This window comes from Nerophis lumbriciformis, linkage group LG22 (genome assembly GCF_033978685.3).
Source record: "Nerophis lumbriciformis linkage group LG22, RoL_Nlum_v2.1, whole genome shotgun sequence".
NCBI lineage: Eukaryota > Metazoa > Chordata > Actinopteri > Syngnathiformes > Syngnathidae > Nerophis > Nerophis lumbriciformis.
The window spans coordinates 22,132,318-22,155,188 of NC_084569.2; the positions used below are offsets into that span (position 1 = coordinate 22,132,318).

The following is a 22,871-nucleotide window of genomic DNA, read 5'->3' on the forward strand; positions in this document are numbered from 1 at the left end:
GCATACCACGATACAGCATAACATGGTACATGAAACACCTGAGCACAATACACTGTAACATGAAATGCCGTAACATGAAATGCTGTAACACGAAGTGCTGTAACACGAAACGCCGTAACATGAAACATCATAACACGAAACGTCATAACACGAAACGTCATAACACGAAACGTCGTAGCACGGAATGCTGTAACGTCAATTGCTGTTACATGAAACGCCATAACATGAAACGCCGGACCATTACAATGTCGTAAATCAAGCACAGCCTGTATACCGGCGTAAAGATACATTATTTGTCGTAAATAAATCGTAATTTTCCTACCAATCAAGTGAAATCTGACGATATTCCGCAGCACAGTGGTTGGGAATGACTGATATAGAGGACCCTGGACCTTGGAGGTTCCTAAAAAAAGCAGAGCGCTCCTTGTGTGTACCGTATTTTTCGGAGTATAAGTCGCTCCGGAGTATAAGTCGCACCGGCTGAAAATGCATAATAAAGAAGGAAAAAAACATATATAAGTCGCACTGCAGTATAAGTCACATTTTTTGGGGGAAATTTATTTGATAAAACCCAACACCAAGAATAGACATTTGAAAGGCAATTTAAAATAAACGAAGAATAGTGAACAACAGGCTGAATAAGTGTACGTTATATGAGGCATAAATAACCAACTGAGAACGTGCCTGGTATGTTAACGTAACATATTATGGTAAGATTCATTCAAATAACTATAACACATAGAACATTCTATACGTTTACCAAACAATCTGTCACTCCTAATCGCTAAATCCCATGAAATCTTATACGTCTAGTCTCTTACGTGAATGAGCTAAATAATATTATTTTATATTTTACGGTAATGTGTTAATAATTTCACACATAAGTCGCTCCTGAGTATAAGTCGCACCCCCGGCCAAACTATGAAAAAAACTGCAACTTATAGTCCGATAAATACGGTATATCTTTTATCAGAGTTCTGCAAAACACAACTGCAGTGGATGCTGGTTCTTCAAGCAGAATCTTTGTCTGGTGCAAATTATATCGCTTATGTTTTAATTTGCGGCTTTTTGATCTAATTTAGGACGATGTTATTATTATTGAAAGTGCGAAAGAACCTTGCATAGGCATACAAAGAATACTAATCGTGAATTTAGAGGACTAGTACTGATGTTGAGGTGCAGACTTTACTATTTGCTGGTTGTTGACGTGCATGACAAAGAGGAGCATGTGTCGTGTTAATACTTTTGAATAGAGCCAATTGAAAGGCTTCTATTGAAGTACAGCTGCTGCGGTGTGTACACTTTTAATTGTGTTCATGGGTTGAATGTCTAGAGGTTGCATATATGTGCGGTGCATAGCATATTTGTGCACGCTTCCATAAAAAGGTGCAAAAACATCACATCACTTTAGAGATTTTTTTAGCTAGATGTTTAATTTATATGACTATTTGTGTTTCCCTTTGATGCTTCAATGCCTTGCAGAGCGACATTTTTGCTCACATTCCCTTCAGTTGGCCTGCCACACACTCATGCATCTTTTGTCATTTTCCCAGTTATCATTCTTCTCACACACACACACACACACTCACACACACACACTTCCACGAGCCGTCTAACCTTGACTTGTCTGATATTGTATTGTTATTCTTTTATTATGTTCCCCTCCCTTCCCCTTGCAGTTCCTCCATCATCTAAAGCTCTCCCAAATATCTGCCTCCATCACCCCCGACTGGAAAAGGGTGTGTCTCTAGGATTATGTGCAAAATGCATGCTCCCACTGGTGTCTAGCGAGCGTTGGACTCGGCTGCAGAGATGGACTCGGCGGGGCCAGAGCGCCGCAGGCCCACCCCGGCGCAGACGCCTGAGGAGAGGGACGTGTGGAGGGACGGAATGAGAGGCGGATGGAGGGACGCAGGCAGAGAAGGATGGAGGGAGGGACGGGAGAGCGGTGTGGTGCAGAGCTACAGTTTTGACTCCTACCAGCTGGAGGAGGAGGAGATCAGCAAAGACGTGCCGGAGAGAGGCGTCCTGGCGCTGTCGGAGACTGGTAAGATACTTTGTGACTGCATACACACTCTCAGATCTATAGTAGGAAATCATCCATCCATCCATTTCCTACCGCTTATTCCCTTCGGGGTCGCGGGGGGCACTGGAGCCTATCTCAGCTACAATCGGGCGAAAGGCGGGGTACACCCTGGACAAGTCGCCACCTCATTGCAGGACCAACACAGATAGACAGTAGTAGTAGGAAATCAAACCAAAAAAAAAACAAGCATTCAAACCAGATTACTTTCTAGCAACATGAGTATCACACTTGTAAACAAAACACACCATAGAAAGAAAATGTAAAGTAACCCCCCAAAAATTATGCTCCTGTACCAAACTCCTTGTTTAGTGGTACAGCAGTTTAAGAAACTTTGGTATTGAACATTAAGTACAGTGACCCGCCATTTGTGACGTTTAGGAACTTTTGAATCGCTCCAAATATACCGCTTGGTGCGAACCATGTCTCACTGTTATGACCTGTTCCGCCAGGCCATTCTTTGTTTTAGTTTCGGGTGTGTTTCCTGTGTTTTTGGCTTCACTTCCTGTTTTGCACTCTTATTTTGGTTCCACTTCCTGTTGTGTTTGTATTCTGTTTACCCCAGCCTTTATTGTCTTTCTGACACTTCCCTCCTCAGATGCGGCTTGTTTGCGTCGATTGTCTCACCTGGTGTTGGAGGTCTCTTTTCTTTGTTGGTTGTGGGATCATTCCAAATGTTTGGGGTCCTGGTGTTCAGTGAAACTTTCACAGTTTGTGGCATTTTTGCTTAAACTACTTTCTTTTGTTGTCAGCTCTCTGTCAATTATTTTTTCATGCACAGATCTTCTGTTTTTTCAGTGGGGCGTGGTTGGGGCGTGGCTAAGAGGGGAGGAGTATATTTACAGCTAGAATTCACCAATTCAAGTATTTCATATATATATATATATATATATATATATATATATATATATATATATATATATATATATATATATATATATATATATATATATATAAGAGTATTCAAATATTTCATATATATATATATATATATATATACACATATATATATATATATATATATATATATATATATACATATACATATATATATATATATATATATATATATATATATATATATATATATATATATATATATATATATACAAGAAATACTTGACTTTCAGTGAATTCTAGCTATATATATATATATATATATATATATATATATATATATATATATATATATATATATATATATATATATATATATATATATATATATATATAAATAAAAGAAATACTTGAATTTCTGTGTTCATTTATTTACACATATACACACACACATAACACTCATCTACTCATTGTTGAGTTAAGGGTTGAATTGGCCATGCTTGTTCTATTCTCTGTCACAATTTTTCTAACCATGCTGAACACCCTTTCGCAGGTACCCAGAAAGGTTTCGAGTACCACCAAAAAAACTGAATCTCTGAAGACAGTATAAAAATCTGTGTTAAAGGTGTACAAATACTGTTTGTATAATAAGCATGTTATTGTTTACAAATGAGGGTTAAGAGTTCAGTACTAAAAAAAAAGAAGAATGTGGCTTAAGTACAGTTTTTTAATTGAGCTGCTGCATTTTTTGCTTGGGTTGTTTATTTATTTTGAGTAACTTCTACATTTCTAAAAGGGGAGGAATGTAATAGAGTGATCTATGTTTGTTTGCTGCCATCTCCTGGTGAATGTTGGCTATAGCGTACTGGGGTTACTTTTTGGTTGGCCAACGATTTACGTGGTGTTGCGCACCTGACGTCAAGTGTGTGAGTCTGTTCTGGAGTCTACAGTAAAGAGACGTACTTCATCACCTCGCCTGGTTATTGCCTCCAACTCAATATATTACAAAAACTGCTGTTTACGGCAGACGAACTGCTTTACGGTAAAATAAAACATGACTGCTGTTGTTGTGTGTTGTTGCCGCGCTGGGAGGACGTTAATGAAACTGCCTAACAATAAACCCACATAAGAAACCAAGAACTCGCCCTCGATCATTCTACAGTTATAACATGTTCGGGCAGGCACACTGTTTATATTGTGGGAAAGCGGACGTGAATACAGGCTGTTGACACGTCACTCAGGTCCGCATGGAGCTGGAGGGGGCGTTGCTTCCAGCTCCGCCTGAATTTCGGGAGAAAATTTGTCCCGGAAGGTTTTCGGGAGAGGCGCTGAATTTCGGGAGTCTCCCGGAAAATCCGGGAGGGTTGGCAAGTATGCACTTGGTCAATATTCAAGTCACGTAATGTAGATGGAGTATTGTTGGCTTTTTTTGAATGGTTATTTATCGGATCTAATGGACGGAATAGATGACCTCCCATTGGCTCCGCTGTAAGCTGAAGGTTATTTACGTTTATTTACGAGTTAGAATGCATTAAAAAAAATCCATCTGTTGTCATGTCTTTCATAATGATTGTGAACGATAGGCAAAACTCCAAAAAAGTGCAGTGTCCCTTTTAAAGACAGATGAGTTTGGATTTACAGTAGTTTATTGTGATATTACTATGAGTACAGTATTTTACTGTGAAATAAATTAACTGTTGTGAAATATAATTTTACAGACTAATACTGTCGACGTGAAACAAAAAATACAGAGTAAATTGTTGTATGTGCCTTCATTTAAAAATATGTTTTATTAATCTTACGAGGGAGGAGAGAAAAGGTCAGTAATGAATCCAGGGAAGTCACACCCATATTGGTGAAAAATTAATGCGGTCCCCTTTCCATTCACGTTTCTACTACACTGTCATTGAGTGTCAGTGTGTGTCAACAACCTTGTTACCATAACATTATTCAGCTCGCAGAGTCTGCACTAATCAGATAACCTCTATTAGCCTTGTTCTCTGGCCCCCCCTCTCAACTGTCAATCACGGATGGAGTGGAGCGTCCCCACTCACACCAGCCTGCCAGGGAGAAGTCAGAATTCCGAGCCAAAAGACGCAATCAACCGTAACACTCTGGCTCTTCTAAACATGACTGCCAGAGGAGAACATTTATATATAGTAAAAAAAAAAAATTTAAAAAAAAATCACAGCGGGGTTCTGTATAGTGATGGATTTTTGTGGTAATCATGTTTACGTTCAAGCAGACAGTCTTGGAGAAGATCCCTGCTCATCCTGTGATGATTGTTTACATCTAGTGATTATTACGTAATTTTGACAACATGTGTGCATATGCAGCTACTGTATGAAGGATCCAGCATTAGCAGATGAGTTATTATATAAATAACTAGAATTTGCAATTCCGGTTGGAATTGCGTGTAAATGCGTAAGCCGCCGAACCGCCGATATGCGTAAGCAAAACTGAAATGCTTGAATGTCCAGGGTGAGTGGAGTGTGTGGATTTTGGAACGGTTAGAATCGGTTGAGAAATGTGGGATGTGAAGAGGTTTGTATATTGCCCATTCATTTTCAATGGGGGAAAATTCCTGGTAATTCCGGTAATTTTGGAAATGGGAAACATGCTGGCTTGAATGTCCAGGGTGAGTGGAGTGTGTGGATTTTGGAACGGTTCGAATCGGTTGAAAAATGTGGGATGTGGAGAGGTTTGTATATTGCCCATTAATTTTCAATGGGGGAAATTCCTGGTAATTCCGGTAATTTTGGAAATGGGAAACATGCTGGCTTGAATGTCCATGGTGAGTGGAGTGTGTGCATGGAGGAATGGTTCAAATCAGTTGAGAAATGTGGGATATTCAGTAGATTGAATATTTCACATTCATTCTCAATGGGAAGAAAATTGCCGGAAAACCGGGAATTTTGGAAAAGGGAAAACATGTTTTGCATTCTATATATCGGAAGAATAATGTGTGTGGATGGTTGAAAGGTCAGAATTGGTTTTAAAAATGCAAAATATTTTGAGAATTTAGGGCATTGTAGAACTATGAATATGTCCATTCATTTGAACAGGAATTTTCTGGAAATTTGGGAATTTCGGGAAAACCCGGGAATTTTTGAAAATATTAATTCTAGCACAGTTGTCCTAGATGATATGAATGGGTTGGTGTTAGAATTTTTGGAACAGGTTAAAAAATGTTGACGTAGTAAGAGTTTTAATTTAGAATGGGTAATTTGGAATTCTTGGAATTTCGGGAAAAGTGGGAATTTGTACAAAAAAGGGGGATGTTGTTGTCCCAACTAAGAAGAATGTTTTGAAGGTGAAATGGTCAAAAACGGTTGAAAAATGCGGCCTGAAAAATCTTTCCAGCAAGAGGGCTTTGGAAAATTGGGAATTCCGGGAATTTCTGAAATGTTTTTCAACTTGGAACATGGTAGTTTGATTTTCCAAGATGAGTGGAGTGTGTGGATGGTGGAACGGTTCGAATCGGTTGAGAAATGCGGGAATTGTGCAAGTTCGGAAAATGGCCCATTCATTTTCAAAAGGGACCCGGGAATTCTGGGTAATCTGGGATATTTTTTCCAATTTTTGGGGGAGCTCACGATCGGATGAAAACTGTGGGCTGTGGCCTCTGGGAAACTTTTGCGGCGGAATAATAACTCGATCTTTTGGTGTAGAATCTATGACATCATGTATATGATATGGGACATTAATGAAGATCTATTGCCTGCCTGTGATTTCATATGCTTTTCGTTTCCTACCTTCCCGCTCAGACTTTGAGGAGCCGCTCCCTGACGACCGTTACCATGGCATCTACTTCGCCATGCTATTGGCGGGGGTTGGTTTCCTGTTGCCCTACAACAGCTTCATCACAGACGTGGACTACCTTCACCACAAGTTTAAAGGTACAAACGTGCACCTAAATGTGATGTTGTCTCCCATGGGTGTAAATGCTGCGCCTTTCAGGGACGTCCATCGTGTTCGACATGAGTCTGACATACATCCTGGTGGCTCTGCTGGCTGTCATCCTGAACAACGTGCTGGTGGAGAGACTCAGCATGCACACCAGAATCACTGTGGGTGAGTTGCACAGAAACCGGGATGGACACAACTCTTCTTTCCCATGTTGTATATTGCTGGTCTTGTCACCACCAAGTCGTCTGAGGCCGACTTGGTGGTGTGAATGGACCAAATATGACGCTGGTGAGGAAGCGTTTGACCAAAAGGCTTTTATTTGATCGAGCGGGTCCTCACAATTCCAGGTACTGCAGGAAACCTGCAGGAGATGTTAGCCAAATAAAAATATTTTTCTCTTCTCGGACAACTGTCCTTAAAAAACGTTTACACGAAGACACTTACTTTGTTGTTCTAGCCTTGGGGCCGGCTAGTTTGGACAAACACCCTTTTTGATTGATTGAAACTTTTATTAGTAGATTGCACAGTACAGTACATATTCCGTACAATTGACCACTAAATGGTAACACCCGAATAAGTTTTTTCAACTTGTTTAAGTTGGGGTGCACGTAAATCAATTCATGGTAAGTGTGTTTGTACAAATGCAGACAACACAGCGTTGTCACTTTGCTAAATTTGATCTCTACCCCTACCAGTGGGGGCTCTTACCAGATGTCATTAATGAGTTTACACTTCCTCCTAAAATCCAACCGCTGCTATCCTTTACGTTTCCATTTGTGCTGGGGGGAAAAAAAATAAATCCACTCTCTGGATGATCTTTGTTTGACATCTGGACCTGAAGCTACAATATCTACCTGCTCAGTGGCCTAGTGGTTAGAGTGTCCGCCCTGAGATCGGTAGGTCGGGATTTCAAATCCCGGCCGAGTCATACCAAAGATTACCTCCCTGCTTGGCACTCAGCATCAAAGGGTTGGAATTGGGCGGTTAAGTCACCAAACATTATTCCCGGCCGCGGCCACTGCTGCTGCTCACTGCTCCCCTCACCTCCCAGAGGGTGAGGGTGATGGGTCAAATGCAGAGGATAATCTCACCACACCTTGTGTGTGTGACAATCATTGGTACTTTTAACTTTAAGGGCATAGTTCCCCTAATGGAATAACCCCTAAAAGATTATGTTACCAAATACAAATGCATGCTAGTTTACAATCGTATGAGAAAAATGTACACGTTAGAATTTACCTCACCCACATCTTAAGTCGATTAACCTTCACCTTGTTAAAACTCCACATAGTCAATCAAGGTTAAGAGGATAACAAAGTAAAGAAGAGAAGGTTATGTATTTCCTACATCACGTTCTACTTGTATATTTGAAAAGGCCCTTTTTATTTTATTTTCGTTTCCGAAGTGTCTCAGCAGAAAGACAGCAGCGGCAAGCACCTGCCAGCTCACGTACGCCGCCCTCATGGTGAGCCACGGAACTGTGTGCCTTGCCGTACGACATTTGTCTGTAGTTTAGCAGCAAGTATCAGGCATACAAAGCAAGTATGCCCGCTAGAAAACACAAAAATATAAAGTAAGAGCCCACTTTGCCAAAATGCGCAAGCTCAGTTGAATCTGCCGTACACATGCTACTAATTAGCAGAGGTGTGGACTCGAGTCACATGACTTGGACTCGAGTCAGACTCGAGTCATGAATTTGATGACTTTAGACTCGACTTGACAAAATGTAAAAAGACTTGCAACTCGACTTAGACTTTAACATCAATGACTTGTGACTTCACTTGGACTTGAGCCTTTTGAATTGACATGACTTGACATGACTTGCTACTTTCCCCAAAACCCAAAGAGGAAAAAGTTATTCGGGAGCGCTCCGTATTTTTCATTGTGTACTTGTCTATCAGCGTTGCGTGTGTCAGCTGGTGTGCTGTCAGTACAACAGCCAATCAAATTAGATCTACTTTGTTTTCATCACACAGCATTCATCCAATCAAATTGCAGGACAACCAACGAAGAAGACATGTCCAAACCACACGCCAGAGAACAAAAAATGATACCTAAAATATTTTCGTTTGGGTATAAAAATTATGCGGTTGTCAACACAAAACGGTTTGCAGTATGCAACACATGCGGTTCGAAAATTACTGATGGAGAGGCAACAACTTCCAACTTCGTCCGGCATTTGAAGTTGCACAAAGAACGGTAAGTTTTGAATGTAAGATAACGTTTATTGGCTTTACGTGACTTTTATTTGCTGTGTAGTTAAATCAGTGAGGCTGTAAACTCACTGCTAACGTTATAACGTTATTGCAAACACGGGAATCTGTTGCAGTTCACTACCTTATTCATACTTTTTGTTCAGTGATTTTTTTTAAGCAGGGTTACGTTAGTCAATATATCACACGTAACGTTAGACGGCGGTCAGCAGCACCGCGTATTTTAGCCACCTAAAAAAAGACAAAAATAGTCAAATAAAGGTCAGTTAAAATGTATACCGGTACTATATTATGAATATGTGTACCGTTTTAGCTAGCTTTCTGACATACTGTTGGTTGTTTACCTCAGTGGTCCCCAACCACCGGGCCGCGGCCCGGTACTGGTCCGTGGATCGATTGGTATCGGGCCGCACAAGAAATATATATATATATTTTTTTCTTTTTTTAATTAAATCAACATAAAAAACACAAGATACACTTACAAGTAGTGCACCAACACAAAAAAACTCTCCCCCCCTTTTGTTCTGGGCATTGAACATGAAGACTCTTCCTTCACTGTTCCGAGTGGCCATGAGAGTCTTGGCAGTGCCTGCCTCCAGTGCTCCAGTGGAGCGAGTTTTCAGCCATGGTGGCATCATACTACACCCCCATCGTGCACAAATGACTGACAGACTCTTGGCTAATTTGGTCTTTTGCAAATGCAATGCAGCATAGGGCCCTGACATATAAAAAGAACAACTTTTTTGTTATGTTCACGTATATGTCATGTTTTTTCAATGTTAACACTTTTGTACAAATACGTAAGTACATTTGCACTTTATTTTTCAATGTGTTTGTTCTGTAAAGGAATGAGTTAATGTTTAAAATGACTGGTTAATAGTGCTATTATAAAGTGCAATGTCAGCACAATTTTCTTTCCTGCAATTTAAAATGCACTTGTTTTAATAAATAAATACAGCGTTTGAAAAGCATACACAATCTGTGTTAATATATTAGTCTGTGGTTAAAAGGACTTGAAAGGACTCGAAACTCAAAATGCAGGACTTAGGACTTGACTTGAGACTTTCCAGTCTTGACTTGGGACTTGACTCGGGGCTTGCCTGTCTTGACTCGGGACTTGACTCGGACTTGAGGGCAAAGACTTGAGACTTACTTGTGACTTGCAAAACAATGACTTGGTCCCACCTCTGCTAATTAGCACGAGCAATTTTACATGGCGATTTCAACACCTCCAGATTTGTTAATAAAAACTACAATCAAACAGCAATAAGTACAATATTTATAATTTGGTATGTGACACCTGGTAACTGTTAGCATGCTAACACTTTAAGCTAATTTTTCAACCGTTTACCCAGAGTCGTATAACTTGGTATGTGACACATGCTAACTAAGAGCATGTCAACTTTTATAGCAAATTTTTCAACCATTTACTAAGAGTCGTATAACTTGGTATGGGACACATGCTAACTAAGAGCATGCTAACTTTTATAGCTAATTTTGTAACCGTTTACCCCAAAGTCATATAACTTGGTATGTGACACATGCTAACTGTTCACATGTTAACTTTAGCATGCCAGCATTAGCACACTAACTTTTTTGCCATTTTCGCATAAGTACTTCTTTGAGTCATTACACTTGGTACCTGATGCATGCTAACAGTTAGCATTTCAGTGCGACTCACGAGTGTCGCGGTGGCATTCACAACTGCCGGAATTGCACAAATTCTAGTTAATATTTTTTCCTAGCTATGAAGTCAACACACTGTAGTGTAAACATTACTGCCTTTTAATGTCCTGGAACTACAACTGCATGCAAAGTCAACTATATTGTTTAATACTTGCAAATGAGATTTAGAAATGTAATAAAAAAAACAACATGTAACACTGGACAGCGCAGTTATTCATCATAATGAGTTTATTTTTAAATGTTACGTTAAAAAATGTTTTTTTTTAATTTTCAAACAAATAACATTTATTAACACAAAAAAATTGACGAAATGTGTTGATTCCCAGGTATTGGGAATCAGTACAGTATCGGTTCGAATGTGAAAGGTAGCCATCCCTACATGCCATCCAAGTGATGGGTAAATGACACCTCAGCGAGTGTATGGCACACTCACTAGCTGGATTTAAAAAAGTCACTACATTGATCTGCAAATAAAATGAATAGTTAGCAAATATAATTGTTTTAGGGCTTTTTTTGCAGAATAGCCGCATAAAAAAAATGCGGAACTCTTGTCAATGAGGCAAATAGTAAACAGGGCGAGAATAACATCTACCTTATTTGGTGCTATAAGGAAAATGATCCCAGACTATGATTTTTTTTTTTTCTTAATTCCATTTGATGATGGTAAAAAAAAAACGGATGTCAAACGCAACACGCCACTCTTCCAACTTCATATAGTATACGAGCTTGTCACTTTTTAGCCGAAAGAAGGACTTCCACACAGTTTGCCGCTTCATAGTCAAATGAGACAGCAGCTGTATCGACCGTGTGTTTTTTTCTTAACGTGACACACACATCGAGGGACGCAGTATCACTCCTTTTTTTTATGATGCATTGATGCTTTGATATCGTTTTAACCATCACTATACTGCTTATGAAAGAGTACACATTTAGCCTCAACTTAGGTTTCTGCCCTGTTTGTTTTTTTTATCAGGAAATGTGCTAATTCAACAATTTGTACTTAGTAAATTAACTCATTATGGAGAAAATACATTTATAACACTGTCAAATGGGCAAATATTTATTTTGTGATTAGGCTCTACCTCACCTCCCTCGCCCGTGTCACCGGATTCCGTCCATCAAAGCTGACAAAGTTGTATTTGCTCGTGAAAACATGTCAAGACTGGCTTAGTCATGAGCTACAAATGAATGTATGCATAATGTATGTCTAGTGTATGTCTCATGTATGTATAATGTACAGCATATATAATACATGCATAATGTATGTGTAATGTATGTCTCGTGTACGTCTGTGTGCAGGCTACATTCTAGCATTGGGGCCGCTGGTGTTTGTCAGCATATTTGATGTGTGGTTGGCCAAGTTCACCACCAGTCAGGCTTACATCATCAACCTGGTCTCAGTGGGAGTCGTCGCCTTTGGATGCACAGGTAAGAAATATTTCTAAATAGGTGACTCATCCAGCTTGCCGCCCGTTCGCCTGGTATCCATCCATCCTCTGTGCATCTGTCTGTCATTCTGTCCAATAAGATTATCTACCCTTCATCCAACCATTATTCCATCCATCTTACTACTAAATAGGGATATATACAGTACGGGCCAAAAGTTTGGACACACCTTCTCATTTCAATGCATTTTCTTTATTTTCAAGACTATTTACATTGTAGATTGTCACTGAAGGCATCAAAACTATGACACCTGTGAAATGAAAACCATTTCAGGTGACTACGTCTTGAAGCTCACCGAGAGAATGCCAAGAGTGTGTGAAAGAGCAATCAGAGCAAAGGGTGGCTATTTTGAAGAAACTAGAATATAAAACATGTTTTGAGTTATTTCACCTTTTTTTGTTAAGTACATAACTCCACATGTGTTCATTCATAGTTTTGATGCCTTCAGTGACAATCTACAATGTAAATAGTCATGAAAATGAAGAAAACGCATTGAATGAGAACGTGTGTCCAAACTTTTGGCCTGTTCTATGTATGTGTATAATTATTTATATATATATATATATATATATATATATATATATATATATATATATATATATATATATATATATATATATATATATATATATATATATATATATATATATATACATATATATATTGCTGTGGCAAAGCTCCAGGGAACGATGGCATTCCCACTGAGATCATCAAGAACAGTAAGGACACTGTTCTTCTAGACCATCTTCATGAGCTTCTATGTCAATGCTGGGATGAAGGAACAATTCCTCAGGATATGCGTGACTCAAACATCATCACGCTGTTCAAAAATAAAGGTGATCGCAGCGACTGCAACAATCACCGTGGAATATCCCTCCTAAGCACTGTCGGGAAGACCTTCGCTAGAGTGTTACTCAACAGACTGCAATTGCTTGCTACCCGTGTAGAATCGCAATGTGGAATCAGGTCGGAGAGATCGACCATTGACATGATATTTTCTATCAGACAATTACAAGAGAAATGCCGTGAGCAGAGACAACCATTGTACATCGCCTTCATCGACCTTACAAAGGCCTTCGATTTAGTTAGCAGGAAGGCTCTCTTCAAGCTTTTGCACAAGATAGGCTGCCCACCAAAGCTGCTGAAGCTGATAACAGCATTCCATGAAGATATGCAAGGAACTATCCAGTGTGACGGCTTCGCATCAGCCCCATTCCCAATTGAGAATGGAGTGAAGCAAGGATGCGTGCTTGCTCTTACGCTCTTCGGAATCTTCTTCTCGTTGCTATTGTCAGAAGCATTCAAACCATCTGACGATGGTGTTTACCTGCACACAAGGAGCGACGGGAAACTGTTCAACCTCGCACGTCTCAGGGCAAAGACTAGAGTGCGTAAAGTCCTCATCAGAGAGATGCTCTTCGCAGGTGATGCTGCTCTGGCCTCACCATCAGAAGAAGCACTACAGAGGCTGATCAACAGCTTTTCTGATGCATGCACAGACTTTGGCTTAACTATAAGCCTCAAGAAGACCAACATTATGGGACAAGATATGCGCAACATTCCAAGGATCTCCATTGGAAACCACATCCTGCAAGTTGTTGAGAACGTCACCTATCTTGGCTCAACCATATCCAGCAATCTCTCTCTTGATGCCAAGCTCAACATCCGCATCGGCAAAGCGACTACAACGATGGCTGGACTCTCCAAGCGTGCTTGGGAGAACACACCGCTAACCATCAACACGAAAATGAAGATCTATCAAGCCTGTGTTCTCAGCACTCTACTTTATGGCAGCGAGTCATGGACCTCGTTTGCACGCCAAGAGCGCCGTTTGAACTCCTTCCCTCTTCGGTGCCTAAGGCGGATTCTGGGAATCAAATGGCAGGATCGCATCCCGATAAGGATATCCTCGAGAAAACAGGAATGAAGACAATCTTTGCTCTCTTTACACAACGACGTCTGAGATGGCTTGGCCATGTAAGTCGAATGGATGACACTCGCATTCCAAAAGACATCCTGTACGGAGAACTGGCCTCTGGAACAAGGACTGTGGGAAGACCTGTCCTTCGTTTTAAAGATGTCTGTAAGCGTGATATGAAGGCCAGTGACATCAACCCATTAAACTGGGAAGCTTCTTCAGCTGAACGTGGGAAATGGAGGAAGTTAGTGAAGGAGGGCGTACATCAGAGTGACTTAAGAAGAGTAAGACAGTGGGAGGAGAAGCATGAACGTAGAAAGCGAACAGTCACACCCCCACTGAATCAACCAACAATACAATATGTATGCAGGAACTGCAACAAAGCATGCCTGTCAAAAATTGGCTTATATAGTCACAACAGGTGTTGCACATGAATTGACATTTGAGCGCAAAACTCTATTGTCTCCCGAGACAAACAGATGCCATCCATATATATATATATATATATATATATATATATATATATATATATATATATATATATATATACATATATATATATATACTTAAAACATAACCAAAGTTTAGTTATTTCATTAAAAAATAAAATACTCACTTATGAATTCATTCGAAAATGACGACAACCTTAATTAACACTTAAACACTGTTAACTGAACATTAATATTTTCGTACCTGCAGAATTTTTGATAATACAATTGTAGTTAGACAATTGTATTATTTTAATTATATTCTTGGATGAGGAAAGATTAGTAAAAATGTTAGAAAAAGGAGCAAGAAAATGTGTATGCAATGATAAAAAGCTGAAATGTTCCAACTACTACTAATAATGTACTTTACTTAGTCACCCATAATACATAGTTGACACAATATCTGTTTTAGCATTTTTTTAAATAAAAATATATTATCAATATGGCCGTCGCATATTTTGATTTTTCAAAAAAATAGTTGGAACACCCCTGAACTAAAGTGTCAAAAGTATCAATATTTTGATTTGAGGATCGATATTAGAGCATATAGGTCTGGTATCGGTGGTATCGATATTTCAGTATCGATCCGCACATCACTAATTGTTACGCTATTGTACTTCCAGTGCAGCAGTCCAGTTTCTATGGTTACATGGGGATGCTGCCCAAGAGGTACACACAGGGTGTGATGACTGGAGAGAGTAAGTACAGAAATAATGTCTCCTGCATTCACATACAAGCTCCTCCTCATCCTTCTCCTTCACCTTCACCACGTTTCCAGGCACGGCAGGCGTCATCATCTCCTTGTCCCGCATCTTCACCAAGCTGCTGATCCCAGACGAGCGCAGGAACACGCTCATCTTCTTCCTCATCTCCATCGGGATGGAAATGCTGTGCTTCCTGCTCCACCTGCTCGTGCGGCGCTCCCGGTTCATCCGCCACTACACCAGCCACGCCCAGGGCAAAGGTCAAGACAAGGGGCACGACCCCCGCGGCAACGGAGGCGGGTACAGGGTCCACCACGACGTCACTGCGGAGGAGGTGAAATTTGTAAGTTGTCTGCAGGCTTTCATTTCTTAAATATAGTGAAACCTCGAATAATGAACTGGTTCGTTAATAGAAAATATATTGAAGCAAATCTCCAATCTCCATAAGAAACAATGTAACCATGAATAATGGGTTCCAGCCCTGACATAAGTCCATATTTTAGTAGACTTAGACAAACTTTAATGATCCACAAGGGAAATTGTTCAACACAGTAGCTCAGTTACAATGATGGAAAGTGTAAGGATGGAAAGGACAATGCAGGTACAAATAGACTAATATAGCAATAAAAAAATCTAATATATATACAAATATATACATAATATGTGTACAGAATAATATATATACAGATATATTATATTATGTCTATAACATATATACAATATATACCAATAAAAGTTTGAACAAAATATAAAGCACTATACCGGGGTGTCCAAACATTTTGACTTGGGGGCCGCATTGGGCTAAAAAAATTTGGCCAAGTGCCGATATGTACATATTATTTTAGTTTAATGGATATATAATTAATAATTGATATAATTGGATATTAAAAGTGGGGATAGGTTGATTGGCAACACTAAATTGGCCCTAGTGTGTGGATGTGAGTGTGAATGTTGTCTGTCCATCTGTGTTGGCCCTGCGATGAGGTGGCGACTTGTCCAGGGTGTACCCCGCCTTCCGCCCGATTGTAGCTGAGATAGGCTCCAGTGCCCCCCACAACCCCAAAAGGGAATAAGCGGTAGAAAATGGATGGGATGGATGGGATGGATGGATGGACATTAAAAGTATGCGAAAGTCCGACTCCTACCTTGTTTACTTCCATGAAGACCTCCTTAAAGTTTTGTAATCAATCAGAAATATCAAGCAGCTAAAATGCGCTGGAGAGTGTTTTGCTTTTTTCCCATCATGCATTGTAATGGATTAAACATTTTTTGGTGCTTGGACATTTTTTTAAATATCCACAAAGTTCAGTGAGCAGGTTGTGTTATGCCTGACCATAAGTGTTGACTTTTTGTGTTGGTTGCATTTTGTTTTTGCGCCATACGTAGGGAAGATTGTTTCGCATGGGTCATATAAGTAAATGCTGTGCTCAATGTTCTGTCTAATGAAGTGAATGATATGTATATGGTGCTTTTCTCTTCCGACTCAAAGCGCTTTACTTAGTGAAACCAATTATCTACATTTTAAAATCAGAGTGGGTGGCACTGGGAGCAGGTGGGTAAAATGTCTTGCCCAAGGACACATCAGCAGTGACTTAAATGGTGGAAGCAGGGATCGAACCTGGAACCCTCAAGTTTGCGGCACGGCCGCTTTGCCAACCAATCCACGCCACCCCTGTAATTATGTCAAAACATAATTCATGGTTATTGACCTGATTTACACATGTTGTCCACGAGATGGCGGCAAATATGCAGCAATTAGATCGTCAGATATTTAAAATGATTTTGGAAACACCCAGCAGGCCAGGTTGCTTAATCAATTTTGACACCTTGCAGGCCAAACTGAAGATGCCGGCGGGTTGCACTTAGCCTGCCTGCTGAAGTTTGGACACCCCTGGCCGAACCAGTACTGTATATCAAACAAACATAAGAAAGGGTGATGGCTCAACGTTCTATTTCATAAAAAAAACGAGTAGCTGAGGTTTTTAGGGTTGTACGTTTCAAAAAAAATTATATTATGTTTATAAACTCAGTAAATATGTCCCTGGACACGTGAGGACTTCGAATATGACCAATGTATGATTCTGTAACTACTTGGTATCGGATTGATACCTAAATATGTGGTATCATCCAAAACTAATGTAAAGCATCCAAACAACAGAAGAATAAGTGATTATTACATTTTAGCAGAAGTGTAGTTAGAACAAAATAAAAGAGAAAGTAAGCAGATATCAACAGTAAATGAACAAGTAGATTAATAATTCATTTTCTACCACTTGTTCTTGACAATTTTGACAAAATAATAGAATGGAAAATGACATACTATGTTACAGCATATGTCAGCAGCTAAAATAGGAGCCTTTGTTTGCTGACTTACTACTAAAAGACAAGTTGTCTTGTACGTTCACTATTTTATTCAAAGACAAAATTGCAATAACAAACATATGTTTAATGTACCATAAGATTTTTTATTAAAATAAAGCCAATAATGCAATTTTTTTGTGGACCCCTTTATTTAGAAAAGTATCAAAGTACAGAAATACATTTTGGTACCTGTACCAAAATGTTGGTATTGGGACAACTGAACTGTCCTCATTTGTAGATGCCCTGGGGACACGCGCACACACTGTCACTAGCCCTGTGGTGCACTCACAGTTTGAAATCACAGAACTATTTACGTCTAACAGCCAGGTTGCTACAATGATTAGGAATAAAAAATACAATCCAGTCTACCTTGTTTGTTTATCTTCTTGGTGTGCAGCGGAAGGGAGGGAGGACACGTTGCGGATACTTCCTAAATATTTCAAAACTAGAAACAAATTGTAAAAGGAGTAAAAAAAACACACTTAAAAAGCACACCAAGTAGCAGAGTAGCGAACGACAGCACTGCTGTGCTGACTGAATAAACACCGGCGTGTGATCAGCCCGCCCAAAAAGGATGTGCTGCCGGGCACGAAATGACTGGGCATACAATGGATGAATGAAATGTTCGTACAGGAAGACAAAAATCGTACACCAAAACATTATTTTATCCTGTTTGTGGTAAATCGAAAAGTCTTACAAAGAGGGCTTTGTAAATGGAGATTCCAATGTACAGGATATGGATAAAAGTACATCGTTCTGCAGTTGTACCAACTTCCATTTCTCTGGGAAGACTTTCTATACACACCTTGGAGGAGGAATTGCTTTATTTTGTACTTTGTAGCTAGTGCGTCGATACATGAAGCAACAACGGGTACATTGATGGTCAAGTTGTGTGTGTGTGTGTGTGTGTGTGTGTGTGTGTGTGTGTGTGTGTGTGTGTGTGTGTGTGTGTGTGTGTGTGTGTGTGTGTGTGTGCCACACGTTACCTAAGGCTGTTCTCTTTTTATCGTGCGTTTGTCTTGTGTGAGAGGTACGTCCCACTCCTGAATGTGTCTGTGGTTGTCGGAGGGATGATTCACAAAGCGCTTTGTGCTGGTTGCCAGGGGAAACCAATGCAGCGCTTCACATTATGGTTATAATCAGGAAGAGTGCTTTCTTCTGGCACACTAGACCCCCTTTAATCAACTAATGGACGAGTGTGTGTGTGTGTGTGTGTGTGTGCGTGTGTGTGTGTGTGTGTGTGTGTGTGTGTGTGTGTGTGTGTGTGTGTGTGTGTGTAGGGGGCGGGGGGTATATAACGTTATGAAATATCCACCTGCCGTCACTCATAGTCATCCTCGATAGGATATAATAAGGTGATGCAGCCAACATTTTAATGAAGAAAAAGACATTTGTAAGATAATATATTCATGAATATGGTTTCTCTATTGCAGCGGTTCTCGGTTATTTTCTGTCACGCTCAAGAACCTGATCATATGTATCTATTCGCACAAATTATTATGTTCCTTTGACATTTCCTCAGGGGAATGGTGGCAGTGGGCCTCCCTCGGCAGAAGAGGGCGGCGAGGACTATGTGGGTGGAACATATGTACGTTTTGATGCTCCAAAAGCCAAAATCAAGAGATCTTGGCCCGGTGTGAGAGGTATGCTATCACTTTTTTAAATTTTTCATTTATTGTATCTTTCTAGTTCCACTCACACTTTGTTCATGAACGTCTTCTCCAAACAGACATGATTGTGCACCGTTATGTGGTGTCACGTGTCATCTGGGCCTACATGCTGTCCATAGCGGTGACCTACAGCATCACTCTGTGCTTGTTTCCTGGCCTGGAGTCTGAGATGAGAAACCCCACATTGGGGGAGTGGCTCCCCATCCTCATCATGGCCACATTCAACATGGCAGACTTTGTTGGCAAGGTGAGAGGAGCCTATTTATTTTTATATTTGAACGTATCTTATTTTATCCAATCTAACTTTGTCTGTAGAACACCTAAAAAATAACCAGTGGACCAAAGTGTTGTGGAGCCTATTTATTTTTGTATTTGAATTGATCTTGTTTTGTTCAATCTAATTTGTTTGCAGAACACTTTAAAAATAACTAATGGACCAAAGTGTTGTGGGGAATATAATTAATTGAAGACATAATAAAAAGGCACAGAAACTAATAAAAAATAAAAACTATCTTAAAAAAAACTCACCTAAAATAAAACTGAGACGTAAAAACGTGGTTAAAAAGAATAACCAAAATAAAACATGAAATCAATGGAAAATACAGGCTAAAACCAAATAAAATACTATACAATAAATTGGAATATGAGCTAAAAGTTGATTTATTTTTAGTAATTTGAGCAGCACCTGTACAGCGGTCTCTCAACTTACAACCTAATTAGTTGTGTTACAGACTGCATACTTGCCAACCCTCCCGGATTTTCCGGGAGACTCCCGAAATTCAGCGCCTCTCCCGAAAACCTCCCGGGACAAATTTTCTCCCGAAAATCTCCCGAAATTCAGGCGGACCTGGAGGCCACGCCCCCTCCAGCTCCATGCGGACCTGGAGGGTCTGCATGGAGCAATGTTGTTGTAATATATTGAGTTGGAGGCAATAAACAGGCGAGGTGATGAAGTACGTCTCTTTACTGTAGACTTCAGAACAGACTCACACACTTGACGTCAGGTGCGCAACACCACGTAAATCGTTGGCCAACCAAAAAGTAACCCCAGTACGCTATAGCCAACATTAACCAGGAGATGGCAACAGACAAACATAGATCACTCTATTACATTCCTTCCCTTTTAGAAATGTAGAACTTACTTAAAAGAAATAAACAACCCAACCAAAAAATGCAGCAGCTCAATTAAAAAACTGTACTTAAGCCACATTCTTTTTTTTTTTAGTACTGAACTCTTAACCCTCATTTGTAAACAATAACATGCTTATTATACAAACGGTATTTGTACACCTTTAACACAGATTTTTATACTGTCTTCAGAGATTCAGTTTTTTTGGTGGTACACGAAACCTTTCTGGGTACCTGCGGATCACTGGTGGGGTTTTTGTTGTGGGTGATCTGGGTTTTGATGATGGGAACTCAGCAGCCCTTGAATCTGGTTCAATGATGAGACTAGTTTGTGTCTGACTCACTGATGGTCCTGGTGATGGAACTGAAACAGCACTGTCCAGTTGTACTGATGGCACATTTTCTGCAACTGGTGGAGACTAGATAACTGGCAGTCTCTCCATGTTTTCTCACCATGGTAACATGTGATCCACATGCACTGTGCACTGTCTCCGTCCCTCTTGATAGATAGATTGATATATATATATATATATATATATATATAGATAGATAGATAGATAGATAGATAGATAGATAGATAGATAGATAGATAGATAGATAGATAGATAGATAGATAGATAGATAGATAGATATATACACATATATATATATATATATATATATATATATATATATATATATATATATATATATATATATATATAAGTATTTCTTATATATATATATAAATATATATATATACAGTATATATATATAAATATATATATATATATATATATATATATATATATATATATATATACAGTATATATATATATATATATATATATATATATATATATATATATATATATATATATATATATATATATATATATATACTGTATATATATATGAAATACTTGACTTGGTGAATTCTAGCTGTAAATATACTCCTCCCCTCTTAGCCACGCCCCCAACCACACCCCTGCCCCACCCCGACCACGCCCCACCCACCCCCCACCTCCCGAAATCGGAGGTCTCAAGGTTGGCAAGTATGGTGACAGAGTTCTTAACTCAAAACACTTGTATGTCTAATGAATGTATCCCATTGAAAGTAATCAAAATCAATTTCTTTGGTGCTTGCCCAATGCCCCAAAACGTCCCCAACTTTAACTGTAACAAAAATTATCTTTAACAGAAGAAACATTGTATAAAACAATACAATATAATGTACTACCACTAACTATAGTTTTATGAAGTAATCTCATAATAATGTACAGCATTTACCTTGGAGAGTGGACTTCTATGGTATCTCCTTCCAGCTTTCCAATATTTTGAAGGATAAATGTCGGCCAATTAGATATTATTTTAACATTCTTGGCTGCCATTAGACTCAGGCCATGTCCACACAAACACGGATACTTAATAAACGCATTTTTATCTCTGCGTTTAGGCCCCTTATCCACACGCAAATGCATACTTTTGTCCTTAAAGACGCAGACTTTTGCAAACGCTGGCCAAAGTGTAGAGTTCCAAAAACTCTCCGCTGCTGAAACCAAACACTCATGGAATTATAATATGTTTATTCAGCAACATGGTGATATATGACATGTACAGTGAAGTGTACATTATTTCTAAAAACAGCATGCACTAACAAACCAAGGAAACCCTGTTGCATGTCCAGGTGCCTACAAAGCGCACAGACGTGTATGTGCCGCCGCAAAACTATTGTGGAATTATAACACATTCAATGACCAATATAGAGATACATGTGCAATGAAGTGTATATTGTCTTTAACATTAACAAGGGGGAAAGATACACCGTGTTTTTTTTTTAGTCGCTCGGTCGCGTTACTTGCGGGACTGTAGCAAAGTCCATTTTGATGCATCTTTTTGTCAATGTCGAGTAAAAATAGCAGCATATTTACGTTCCAACGTAAAGTAAATCCTAAAATAGTGCATTTAAAGGCAGCAAAGCAGTGTTGTTGCGCTTTGGAAATGACAGCGCACAACCGTGACGTCATCAGAGGAGTGCAAGTCTCCGTTGGTGTCGTGTACGGTAAGCGGAGAGTTTTGGAACTCTACACCCACACACTTTCTTCCTTCCCACGGAAAAGCAAAGTTATGTCTATCTCTAGCCATAAGCTAATGCTAGCGAGTAAGACCAGATGTTTTGGACGGATTTTACGGGGGTCACTGTGACATTTTCTACACCAACTAATGACGGGGATGCTTCAAACTTAAATTTTTGCTTGTAACTGAAAGCGTGACAATTAGTCGAGAGACAGCTCTTATCTCAAAACACGTTTAAATTAGGGCACCCTTAAGTTGAGACAGTACTGTATAAGTAAAAATTACAACAACCTAAAAAGTGCCAAGACCAAATAAAAGAAGTTAAGAGTGTAGAGGCCTGTTTAATATTCAAAGGCAAATTATTTCACTTTTT

General features: G+C 39.4%; 1 protein-coding gene across 2 annotated transcripts in view; it reads left to right on the forward strand.

Moving 5' to 3' along the window:
- The window catches only part of slc29a4a (solute carrier family 29 member 4a), a 52,620-nt gene that overhangs the window by 21,598 nt on the left and 8,151 nt on the right, over positions 1-22,871 (forward strand). For both annotated transcript variants that reach the window (XM_061974016.2, XM_061974017.2), the window contains exons 2-9: positions 1,680-2,047; positions 6,688-6,819; positions 6,881-6,994; positions 12,028-12,156; positions 15,204-15,278; positions 15,359-15,627; positions 19,168-19,288; positions 19,375-19,562. In XM_061974016.2, coding sequence (XP_061830000.1) covers positions 1,813-2,047; positions 6,688-6,819; positions 6,881-6,994; positions 12,028-12,156; positions 15,204-15,278; positions 15,359-15,627; positions 19,168-19,288; positions 19,375-19,562 — 1,263 coding nt within the window. In that variant the 5' untranslated portion in view covers positions 1,680-1,812. The remainder of the gene's footprint in view (positions 1-1,679; positions 2,048-6,687; positions 6,820-6,880; positions 6,995-12,027; positions 12,157-15,203; positions 15,279-15,358; positions 15,628-19,167; positions 19,289-19,374; positions 19,563-22,871) is intronic.